The 13,032-nt window shown below is 39.2% G+C and overlaps 1 protein-coding gene across 2 annotated transcripts in view; it reads right to left on the bottom strand.

Annotated features, from left to right (window-relative positions):
* The window catches only part of CHN2 (chimerin 2), a 292,674-nt gene that overhangs the window by 8,505 nt on the left and 271,137 nt on the right, over positions 1-13,032 (bottom strand). Inside the window, exons 11-12 of one of the 2 annotated variants that reach the window (XM_019508643.1) lie at positions 7,793-7,941; positions 5,858-5,963 (exon numbers count right to left, since the gene is read on the bottom strand). In XM_019508643.1, the coding sequence (XP_019364188.1) occupies positions 5,858-5,963; positions 7,793-7,941 (255 nt within the window). Of the gene's footprint in view, positions 1-5,857; positions 5,964-7,792; positions 7,944-13,032 lie in introns of both variants that reach the window. The other variant, XM_019508644.1, reaches the window with a different exon arrangement.

Below are 13,032 nucleotides of genomic sequence, written 5' to 3'. Positions count from 1 at the left end.
CGGTTTAAAACAGTTTCTGATCACTTAAACTTGTTTGTGTAATCTCTCTCCCTAGCCAGTGAGTCCAGTTCCCTCAGCCTCTCCTCAGAAGTCATGTGCCTTAGGCCCCTAACCATTTTTATTGCCCTCTGCTGGGCACTCTCCAATTTGTCCACATCCTTTCTGTAGTGGGGAGCCCAAAACTGGGCACAGTACTCCAGATATGACCTCACCAGTGCTGGATAGAGGGGAAGAATCACTTCGATCAGCTGGCAACAGTCCTATTAATACAGCCCAGTATGCTGTTAGCTTTCTTTGCAACAAGGGCACACTGTTGGCTCATATTCAACTTATTGTCCACTATAACCCCCGTTCTTTTCTGCAGAACTGCTGCTTAGCCAGTCAGTCCCCAGCCTGTACCAGTACATGAGATTGTTCTGTCCTAAGTGCAGGATTTTGCACTTGTCCTTATTGAACATTTTCCTTAATGATCTCTCTTATATTCCCCATGCTGTCACATGGGATAATGGAATCAGATTTGGCTAATAAGTCCTGGCAATCAATAAAACACAGCTGTTGAGAACCAGGGGAATATGACTTTCTTACAAATAAATCGAGTAAAAATACCCCCAACAATAAGGATCCTGAATGATTCCACCAACTTTTTTCTCATTCTGCCAGCACATTTTAGGAGCCTGGCTTCAGGCAAGGGTAGAAATACTTGGGCAAGAGTAGAAGTACCCTTCATGTTATATGGAACCTTTTCTCTACTACCAGGTTCACAGTAGGTTTTATCATGGTCAATGCCATCTCTTCATCCTTCCTTTCCCCTGGAGCCTCTCAAATCAGTGCTCAGGGGTGGGGCTGCACAAAGGGCAGACAACAGTGAAGATGGCAAATTGCTGACTGTTCCATGTGGTCAGCAATTCATCCCTCCTCCCCCCTCAGGACTTCAATGCCAGTCAGTGCTGAGGGGTGGGGCTGCTGAAGTACATCTGCAAGATGTCCATAGTATTTGCTCTTTATACCACGATCAACTTCCCAAAATTGGTAAGTCTAACCAAGATTTATGTAGCCCTCTAGCTATAAGGTATTAGCTGGGTAAGAAGTCCATCAATCACAGAAAGAATAGTCAAGATTGGATCAGAAGCTAACAAGATACCAAATAATTTGTGGGACTTCTCTCTCATTGTTATCTCTTTTTCCAGAGTCTCTAGAGTTTACACAAGAAGAATGGACTTGAAGTTGTCAGGTGCTAATACTGATGTTGTTGAGAATACCAATTTATGACGAAGTGAATACAAGAGAGGCTTTGGTAATGATATGAGGCCCTGCTGTTGCTCTGTTCTTGGAACTGGTTACTCCAGATACTCCAGAAACAGACACTAATGGGGAGAGTGATCTCTTCTCTTTCTTGAGTGTGCAAAGAACAGCTGTTTGACACATAAGATGGTGCACTCTGGTGAAACCTTGGTGATATATGATCTGGATACCACAGGTTTCCTGGGTGTTGGTGCAAGTGCTGCTAAACTGGTGATGGCTACGTTTAATAAAGGAAGTAGAACCTTTCCATGGTGACTGACTTCATGACAGCCTGTTTTCTTATTGAAGGTAGGGAGAATGCGTGCTCCAGAGGTGGAGAAGAGGACTAGTTCTAGCTCCACCTGTAGAGAAGAAGAATACTGTAGTTTGCCTCCAAGTGCTTTTTGTAGCTTCTGTTGAGAGTAGCGGGTACTTTGGCACTGAAGACTGTTTCAGTTCACTGTGTCGGTGTCAATGCAAAGGGTGAATCATCAAACTGGTATCTTGGATCAGAAGGATATTCTCCTTAACCTAAGCAGTCTGTGGGCCCTAAGTGGATGTATCTCAGGAAGTTCTGTGTTCTTATCGGGAGAACACCGTGCCGCTTCTGGAGTTTCTATCTCTGCATTCAGAGTAGTCCCCCTAAATTCTGTACTTTGACACTGGAAGTATTAGAGCTTATTTCAATGTTGTTGATGTCAAGTCTGTTTCAGTGCTGGCGTATCACTGGCTAGTCCTTCCCCCAAGCCTTTTCGTTTCTACCACTCTTCAGTGCAACTTATTTGCAAGCTGGGACTATAGATGATGCTGACTTGTCCACAAACAGGATCTTGGAGCTAGTGTACTCAAGGTCCAAACAAATGTTACCTTAAGATTGCTGAAAAAAATGGAGTTTCAGTTTCACATCTCATGACTTACATATCCAAGTGAAGTCATGCTGAATGTTAGCTCAGTATGTGCAACTCTCCTGGACAGAATAGGCATGTCAGATTTAATTTGTAAGTGAGTGGTCCATTATAAGATCCAGAGGGCTCGAAGCCCACAGGTTTAGAGTTGGTTAAGGAGCCCACAAGTCCTAGACATGCAAAGTGCAGCAATTTGTACTTTATCTAAACAGGTTGAAATGATCATGGTGGTACAAAAATTAAGGCTATCAGGAGAGTTCTAAAGCTATTTAGAAGATTTACCAGAATGTTTAGCCAAAGCTAGTGGGCTGGACACTTACCACATTCCCCAATACTGCCAAAAGCAATAAGAAGGAACAGAGGGAGAGTTGCAGCTACCCCATTCTTTATAGTCTCACACAGGAGCACAAGGTGAAACAGGCTGCATGCATAGGCCTGGTGGACATTGTTTCTCAGAGAAATTCTGGGCTTGTATGCATGAGGCAGAAGTGTGGCTACAGCAAGTTCCTTCTTTTTTGAAGAACTGACATTTTACTACCTCTGAAATTAATCATTGTACTATAAAGTGTAACCAAATCATTTATTGTGCCTAACTTAGAAAAAGCATTGGGCTTTGTCCTTTTGTAATGGAAAGTATTGCTTTTTTCTGGGAATTTTAGTTATGATCTCATATGCTTCAGTAAGCAAAGACTCAAGTAAGTGCTGCTAGCCACAGATAATCACTCCAAAGTAATGAACAATTGAAAGCATGTATGAGACTCCAACTCTGTAAAGAAAATTATTTTCATAATATGGTATTAAAATGGCATATTAGAAATAACAATAGGTGTTTAATGAGCTGAAACAATATATCACCCATAAAGGCATGACAGTATTATAAACTGACATTTTATCAACCATATAAATACACACTCTTTTGTGTACCAAAAGCAGCTGTTTTTCCTATAAATTCAATGGCAAAAGTAATTCAAATGAAAGAAAAGAGGAACCCTGAATAGAGATAAATGGATTGATACTCTCCTAGACGCACACAATCTGATATGGGCATCCACAGAACATGGGAAAATTGTTGGCAATATGACAAACTAAGTTCTTTGTTAGAATACTTTAGAAAAGTGCATTGCCACTTACTTGGCATTTCAACTTAGGCCAGAAAAGTTCCACACCACACAACAATCGGAATGAGCATTTTCAGCTGCCATACAGATATATTTAAATATAATATTAGGGACAAATCCTTCCATCATTCCTTGTCTACATGTTCCACTTGCTATATTGGGAGTTGAATATGCACAGTTTAAACAGGAGCATGGGCATTCACATCTCATTGCCTATCCAACCTTCAACTAAAATAAGTACTTCTGTTTTATTGCAAAAGCATGACTCTACCATTTGAGGGCAAAATTCTCTCATGTGCAGAATGCTGCCCGGTGAAGGTGAATAAGCTTTCAGGACACTGTTTACAGTTCCTGATTTTCTAGTTTTGCCAGCCTAGTGTATTAAGTCAGATTGAGGGTTATCTGACATTAGTATCCAAAGGGCTAAACTCCTGTTACTAACTGGTATTAACTGAAGTGAAATCTGATGTGTCCCTCTCCCAGCACAGTACTGCTGTCAAGGTGGAGTGCAGTTAGCATAGGAGCCAGCTGAGATGGTGGGTTGTCTGAGAAATATCCCTGCCAAAAGAATTCTGCTGTGGCCAGATTCCTGAGTGCCCCCAGAATAAAAAGGATGTACCTGGATCAAAGAATCTGACCCGTTGGTGTTTGCAAAGTTTCAGCAAGGCTATCTGTGCCCTAGGAGGGTGCTGAGAAAGCACAATTCTTTCTTTCCTTTTTAGGAAGATAGAAGTTTGCATGGACAACTGGCATATTATTATGTCCCAATGCACTGTGTGCTAGTTGGTGCATCTGTAGGAAAGTGGACCCATAACTTCCCATTCCCCCTCATGTCTGGCGCAGAGCTGTGGAGAGGCCAATGACACGTGTTTTTCTCTCCTGCAGCATATCTATGTAACATCACAGGGTGGGGATTCCTTTTGGGTTTCTACATTGTAAGAAGCTATCAATCACATTCTATTTCCTCTGAGTAAAAGTAGGACTTTTACTAGGAGTAAAAGTCACCAGAAAGCACAATGAAATTTGATTAAATAAATCTGGGGCCTAAATTGTTTTAGTTTGATTCAGCGCAATTAAAAGGCTCAGTTTTCATGGCTGATAATGTTTTCTTTTATCTTTCTTTAATGAAGACACTTTTCAAAAGTTTATGTATGAAATGGAAGAAAAGGAGCTCTACTGTATCTAAAATGATAAGAGTTTCCTGGCATTAATACAGCATACAGTATGCCAGGCTTAATACAGCACTATCTACTACAGAAATAATGAAGCATAACCAGGGGAGCATAAAATAATTCAGTAGTCTATTTGCAGTTTCTTTCTTACTGAAAGATGATACCAGTGCAGAGGGTGTGCTCCTATGATCTTTATACAAACAAAAGGCTTGCTGACTTCAATGCATGTTTTGTGTGTATAAGAATTATGGGCTGGACTTAGAACTCTGTGTTGCTCATGTAACAACCCGTACAGTTCACAACAGACACCCGTTTTTTATTCTAATTCCCTCTTTTTGTCATGCATAGCTTCCAGAAAAATTCTTCAAAATGGAAATGTGCCTGTTTCACTTCAAATACTATTATTATTATTAGGAAAATGGGAGGAAGTTCAGCATTTGCAAATTACTAGTATTTGAGAGAGAAATATTAGTCAGATTTCTTTTTTTTTTGGCACACCTGTAGTTTGCAGCAGCTGAAGCAGGCCCTTCTCCCTAGTACACAGCTAATCTTTCATCAACAAGAAAAGGGGGTTGCCAAAGAAGAAAAACATAATTAAATTCTAAGCTAACAAAAAACTTTGCTGCTGAGAATACAAGTGAATCATGGAAGAAGACCCTGGTGCCTGCCTAACTCCACTAAAGCCAATGGCACTCTCTTTGGGTCCATCAAAGCATACATGCTTATAGGATGGGTGCCCATCTATCTAATTTCTGCAGATCCAAAGGAAGCCTCTCCTACTACATGCCAAGGCATGGGGAAAATTTACCCCAATCCAAATAAAAAAAACAGATTGAAACTCTCTTGTCTCCGGTGGAATGAGAATCCTACTGAAGATGTAAAGAGCAAAATACTTTTAATTCAATACCTGAGATGCATGGGTGGATCCAGGATCTCCTAAAGTGGGGTGTGACACACCACCTCACAGACTGTGGGAGATGAGTGCAAGGCATGGCTGGAGCCCTCCATGCTGGAGGGAGGAACCTACACGCTACTGTCACTCTCCCTGCCTCAGCCTGGCTCTCTGCACAGCTGCTCCCTTCAGTGTGGGACAAGAGGGAATCATGATCAGCCTTGGGGCTCTTCCCATGCGTGCATTAGCCAAGGATAGTAGCACACGTGTTCCTTCTTCCAGGGCCTGCTCCCAGACACTGGGAAATGCAGTGAGGGAAAATGGGAGTGCAGAGGGCAGACACTGAAAGAGAAAACCTATATGCCGCTGCCAGAGTCTGTGGCAACTGAGCTGTGATGGAGACTCTCTCAATACTTTATATGACATCTCTTTTTCAAAGAGGGAAGAGGTAAACTGTTCAAGGATTATTTTCCATGCAGATTAACTTACTTTTTGAGATGAATCATTAGATATCTAAGTGTCTCATAGTGTGCAGCTGGAAGTAACATCAACACTTCATGGATTGCTTCTAGCCGTTCATCAGGATTAGAGATTTCTATGAAACACAAAGCAGGATTAATATAGCTATAGTTTTGCACATGTAAATACGCAATACAGCTAGAATACTGCTATGGAATCATTTACAGGAAAAATAATATACTCTAGTTCTTAAATGTGCTTGTGAGAATACATTTTAAACATACAAACTGAGATGATAACAGCTATGTTTGCATCCTTGGAAAAGTAGTCTTAATCTGTAAAGTGATCAGCAACTCAGACTTTGTGTAATTTCAAGTTATTTTCATGCCTGCCTGCAGCACCTGAGCTACCTTTTATAGTGTTTTTAATATTCTGACTTGAGAGATTTTAGTCTCGGGTTTTATGTGGTACTACCTGTCAAGGAAAATGTAATCCTACTTCCAGAGGCAGTAGTCAAATATACAAAACTATACTGAAAATTCAGTAGTTGGGTTGAAATGAAATAACACTGAAAACAGAATGTGACTCCTGATCATGTTCAAATTTTTAGAGAACAGTGAAATGAGGATTGCTGTGTAGGTAACATAGTAGCTAGCAACATCAGAATATCTGATCGCAAGCTATATATTCTGTAAGAAAATAGTGGCATCATAAATCAGGGGCAATGTCAACATTATATCTGTTACACGATTTGTCAGCAAAACTTTGGAGTGTATAGAGATTAGACCTTAGAAGACTACAAAACCTTATGCACTACTTTAAAGGACTGATAGGATTATGCAACAAAAAGACCTTATAAATAATGGGCTCAGATGAAATAAATAACCACTCTGAAGAATTTCTCTGTCAAAAGAGAAACAGGGGAATGCAAATAAGAGATGCACGAGATTGCTTGTGGACAGCCATCTGAAGAAAAGTGGAAGGGGAGGGGAAACTGTTGGTTTAGGACATTGTGCTTATTTTTTATGCATGCATGTTTGTCTCAAGTATAGTACTAAATGAATAAGGGCACATTTATTAAAAGAATGCATATTTCTGATTACATATGTTAAATTGCTTTATTCTTTAAACACTTTCAGAATTGAACTGCACACTAACTTAGGTTCAGGGTGATTCTGTTTTAGCAAGTTTTTCTAACTAAGTATTCTTTTGTGTGATACTGCTCCATGAAAGAAGGCATATAGGCAAATCCCACTTCTTCATCCAGTGGGTTTTGGTTGGAACCAGTACTGTCTTACTACCATTCAACAGGAACAGAGATCTTCAGAGCCCCCACAAAAATGTGCACTGCTTACTATAAAGCCTGGCTCTGCAGCTGCTCACTGCATGCTGTCTCACAGTGGCTGGATGGGTCATGGTCTGATAGATTCACTAACCATTTCCATATTATGGAAGTATGGGAATAAGCACTGTGGCAGCTACTCCATTCCTATGTATACACTATCAGCTAAAGAATAGCTGCAATGCTACTCTGTAGCTGGTAGATTACAAAGAGGATTCTTTTCTCCCTGTCTCTAGGGATTTCGATAGTGCTGAGCCCAGTTACACGAGATGTTGTTGGAGGCTTTTTACCCCTCAGTGCAGAATTGTATATTTTAGGACATCTGTGCAAACACCATTCATTAGAACAAACAATAGCTCAGACCCTCAGCTGGTGTAAGGTATAGCTCCATTGACTTAAGAGAAGTTAGGCTGTTTTATGCTAGCCAGTTATTTTTAATAGTTGTAGGTCATGGCTCTGGATCACCAGTAATATAAGCGTGTCATTTAAAGGAAGCATATGGTGAAAGAGTAATGAACAAAATATGTGTTTCCCCTTTTTTGGAAAGGCTTGAGTTATTTCACACAACTTTTTTAGGAGAAAATGTGATTAAAGAATGATGTGAGTTATTACACAGTTCTTACTTGATGCCTCTATAAACTTGGAGTAGGTATCATAGGTGATTACAGGAATTGGCAGATCTCTGAAATACAGCTTCAGTGCTCCAGCAATAATGTTTATGTCTGGATATATACTGGCAGAGATATCAGCCTTGTCACCATCTGGAAGAGAACCATTGTTAAAACAGAATAATTTTTACTTTAGCAAGGGTAGGCCTTTAAAAAACAGATTAAGATTTACGCCTTCCAACCTGACCAAAAGTTAAAAAAAACCACCCTGAAAACTTTTGGATCATTTTAATAAGAACATACTGCCAACTCTCCTGTGTATTAATGAAAAGCAAGTCTTTCCAACTTTCAGAAGGTGTTGATTGTTCACATCTTCAGTATAAGCTAGTGAATGTATTAACAATAACTGCAATGCATCAACCCATTTATATGTTCAGTACTGACTGAAAGACCCCAAGAAATATTTTTTATTGGATTTAGCCTATTTAAATATTGAAAATAAAATAGTACTTCATTTTTATGTAGCTCTTTAAATTCACAGATCTTAAAATACTTGGTAACTGTTGCAAGCATCATTTTGCATGTGGTGAAACTGAGGCCCAAAAGTGATATGCCCAAGGTTACCAAACAGACTAGTAGCAGAATTCAGAACAGAACTTGCTTCTCCAAATTTCTGTGCTAGTGTTTCATCAACTTGGCCACAGTCTTAAGCAAGTCACAAAAGCCTCTTGTTTTTCAGAAATTCTGTAACATCTCTCTCTATTTCAAATTGAACGATTTCTTAACATCAAATATCTGAATTTAAGTACTCCTGCTCTGACAGTGTCTCTTAAATGACTAAATGACCAAATGTAACCCAAATGACAAAAAATTACATATTTCAACAGAAAAATTCCAAATTCCTTTTCAGAGAATTTTAAATAATTTTGCTTAAAATCTGCAATTATTACAAGTAACTATAATCCACTTAAATCTCTGAAGGAAGTCAAAACAATAAATTGTCAGCATAGTTGAATTAAAATTTGTTTTCAAATTCAAATGACTATTTGCAGAAATTTTTCTACTGTGTACTCTAATTCTTGTTTGTTCTGAAGGCCACCATTTCTGCTGTGCCTACATCAGAGGTTAGCAACCTATAGTCCGCAGGCTAGACCTGGCCTGTGAAGCCATTGGATCTGGTCCATTTATCTGGGGCTTCAGTAGCAGGGGGCTCTGTCTGCCCCACAGTGCAGCTGTGTAATGGGAAGGTTCATCTGTGCTGTGCCACAGCCAGGCAGCAGGGAGAAGCAGTAGCTGGCTGGGACAGGCAGGCAGCGTGTCCTAGTGCCATTTCTCTTTCAATCTGAACATTGCTGACCACTGGCTATATAAATCTCATCTGCTTCTCACCTACTAAAGAGGAGGAGATTAGGACTAGCTCATGGGCTTCAAGTAGCACTTTTCCTTTTCAGGCCACATCCTTGTCACATTAATTGACACATCTTTGTCACATTCATTAACACTATTTGTATGTGTATAACTTCCCCTCTCTAACCTTCATGTCCACATTTTTCCAGTCTAAAAATTCTTAGATACTCTAACTCTTTCCCCTACACCCACAAATGACATGCTTACCCTTTATTTGCACCAGCCTCAATGAATGTATGGCATACTCACTCTTAAGAGAGGAAAATCACATTGGTTGGGGTGCTGGCTAGCATTTTGAGAGGACTGACCTAATTCCTGGCTCCACAACAAGCTTCATATGTGGCCTGGAGTAAGTCTCTTATTCTCTTTATTATCAGCTGCAAATAAGTAAACTGATGATGATCTCACTTTCCTACTTCACAGGGGTGTTGTGAATTTAAATAATTAAAATAGTGTAATGCAGGATCCTACTGTAATGGGAAGCATGTAGCCCCTTTGGTAGATAAGTGCTTGAGGTATGGTTTCTAAGGTGGGGACAACAAAAGCTTCTTGAAGGGTAACATACTGTTGAAAAGGTTTCAATTTATATTCTCACTGCAGGACAAAACTATTTATGTTGATTCTTAAGGTCCTGTACAAACCTATGGCATTCATCTCAAAGGGATACTCATTAAGATTAATAGGAGCAACATGTATGCTCATCAAGAGGAAATTATATGCTAACGACTTTAAAACAAGCAGCCTTTTTTAATACATCCATCATCACTAGTTGAATACAGTTATCAATGCTCCTCAGAGAGTGTTTACTCTGCCCCAATCTTTTGTTTATCTGCACTACTAGGCATGGTAGCTTTACATTATAAAGCACTGTTTTGGACAGCTCTATTTAATTGCTGTACACTGAGCACTAAAAATGCTACATTGAAAAATAGATGCTTTCAAGATGACAGCAGCTGCATCAAAATAGATAGGCAAAGCAGAATGTTGCTTCAATTATCCAGGTCACTAGTACACTAAAAGGAAGTGTTATTTATTTAGCACTTTTTAGAGAGTAGTATAGCAAACATCCTTAAAGTGGCACTTCAGCTATAGTAAATGCCACACAAGCATGCATTTTACTTATCTCTTTGCTTAAAGCTCACTGAAGGAAAACATATTAATCCACAAATCACAAAGCTGTTGCCAAAGGTTGCAACACTTCAGAAACAAATGTATGTCTATTGAAAATACATCCAGAGAAGATTTTGAAAATATAAAGGCATAACATTAAAAATAGATATTTAGTGGTCATTTTAAAGCCAGTACAGCAGACTACATTTATTTTCTCTTATTTCAGGTTCACTAGATTTCTATTTTTATTAATTTTTTAAAGTTAAAAAGCACCCAAAAGCACCAAAGATGAAGCTTTAAGTCATCACAAACGAAGTCAAGGGCCCAAATAGAAACCAGAAAAGCTTCTTCTCTATTACATTAGGGTAATACAGAAAAGTCCCCTTTTAAATAAACTGAATTTCTATAGTTGTCCATACTTTGTAACAAAATAAAATGGCATACAGCATAGCTAGCATGTATACACATCAGTTGTCTGATGTCAATATGAAAAGCTTTTGTTTAGTATTTTGTAAACATTCAATTAGGCTTTTTCGAATAACACAACTTATATTTTCCTACTCTTTCTTCCACCCAACAATTCTTTCCTTGTTCCTTGACCCTCCCACTTTGTTATGTTATGTCTAAGAGTGGCCTCTTCTCTTCAAGTCAAGGACTATGTCTTTTCTATGCTGTACAAAGGGCCTAATACACTTTAGGTACAATACAAATAATAATGTATTGGGAAAAGAATTGGAATCAATATTGTTTTCTGGCTATGCACATTCAATATTGAATTATTAATATTATTGAATTCAATATCAACTTCTACCAAGACATTTTTTCCCATGATGTCCATTTCTTACTGGGCCAAATCCAATGGTAGTGACTTTTGGACAAGCTAAGGATGTCAGGATTTGTCCCTTTCTGATTTTTACCGGATCTGTAATTTGCCAGGATTTTAGAAACACCAGTGCACCATTGATATCAATATTAATAAAAGTTTTAGAAGGTACAAAGTACATAACAGCATAACAATTTAGAAATAAAAGATATCAACCAATAAGATAAACAACAGCAAATAATAAAAGGACAGAGTACATTTACTACAATGGCAACTCTGTAGATAAATGACACAATGACTGTTTTCTATGCTATGAGAATGCAGCAGATCAACAACAGCACAGAGAGCAACTGTTGCTCTATAGCACCAACATTCATTCGGTTAAATAAATCCACATTATTCCTTTCATTCTCATTAAGAAATCAGTAAAATAGAACATTGTCACAGTCCCAGTGAGCCTAATTCTTATATACACTATGGCCATTTACATCATTTTGGCAGTGAAAAGGGATCTTAGAAAAAAATAAGAATTTCTTCCATTTAAAAAAAAAAATCTCTCAACTTCATCCTCATTTATTAGGTTGAAAAATATATCTTGAGATAATATTCTCTTCCAGTTACACCAATTTCATATTTCAGCTCTTCTATTTATATAGTGTTAGTTTTATGAAATGTTACTGTCTCTTAAAAAAATCTAGGACAATCAGTTATGAAAAGAACCATAATATGGCTTCATTATATCACACAACTACCGTTGAAGTCATTCAACATAGGCAGGTTTATTAAGGTGACAGAGTTTGGCCTACAATATTAGTCAAAACTTTGAACTTCCTTTTGTTTCTCAGGGCCTGATGAAGAGGGTATAAGTTTCAGAATTTGTAATGACTTCACTTCCTTTTAGGCTGTTGTTTCAGGTACTGTATGCTGAGTACCAAAACCGAAAGGGATCCAGCAGTGTAAAATTAACGTGGCTGTTTATTAAGAGAATTATTAGCAGTGGTGCTGCAGCTGTAGCCAGCTTTCTAGCCACGTGCTCACAGACTGAGTTAGAAACATAGAACTGAAAAGAACCTCCTGGGTACATCCAGATGAGTGTGGCTATGCGGTATGTGGTGCCACAAACATGTCTGCAGCGCCACATACTGCACACTGAGGTATACTCTGTGCTCCAAGGGCACACACTGCCTGTGCGTGCACTGCTCCATTTTTTTTACCTGCTGGTTTTTTTGACCCCTGGCACGAGCACCATGTCTGTAGCTCCGGGAGGCCCCCAGGACCCCAGGTAAGGCTGCTGGGGCCAGCGCAGTGCTGGCCCCAGCCTCCCCTACTGCCCCCAGGATAACTTGCCATGCGTCAAAGCATGCGTGGTATGGTTATTCTCTAGGGAAAAGTAGACGTGGTGCAAGGTGTGCCGCAGCTACTTGTCCCCAGGGATTCAAACATCCACGTTTGTCTGGATGCTGCCCCTGTTTCCAACCCCCAGCTCTCACTAGCTACCATCATATAATGCCTTTCATACAGTGATCAACCTCCACTTTAAAACTAGTTAAGGTCAATTGCTCCTTTTATGCCAACTGGAAGTCTACTCCAGAAGTTCACTCTGGTTGGTTAGAAACTTTCAATTTTAACCTGAATGTATTCATAACAGCTTATATGCATTTATTTTTGGTACCAATCTTGTCCTTAAGTTGTTCTTTTTTCCTCCCTGGTACATAATTCTCTTTACATCAGTGTATTTATAAAGAACAATCACATGCTCTCAGCCTTTGCTTTGCTAGGCTAAACAATCCAAGCTTTTTTAGTCTCCTCTTGGAAGACAGGTGCTCCAGCCCCCTCACCATTTTTGTTGCCCTCTAATGGACTCTCTCCAATTTGTCTACATCCTTTCTGTAGTGGGGGGCCCAAAACTGGACTC

Source organism: Gavialis gangeticus, unplaced genomic scaffold (assembly GCF_001723915.1).
Source record: "Gavialis gangeticus isolate Ggan-Ray unplaced genomic scaffold, GavGan_comp1, whole genome shotgun sequence".
NCBI classification, from domain to species: Eukaryota; Metazoa; Chordata; order Crocodylia; family Gavialidae; genus Gavialis; species Gavialis gangeticus.
Note: the sequence above shows the minus strand (reverse complement) of the source record. Positions and strands in the feature narration are given on the sequence as shown.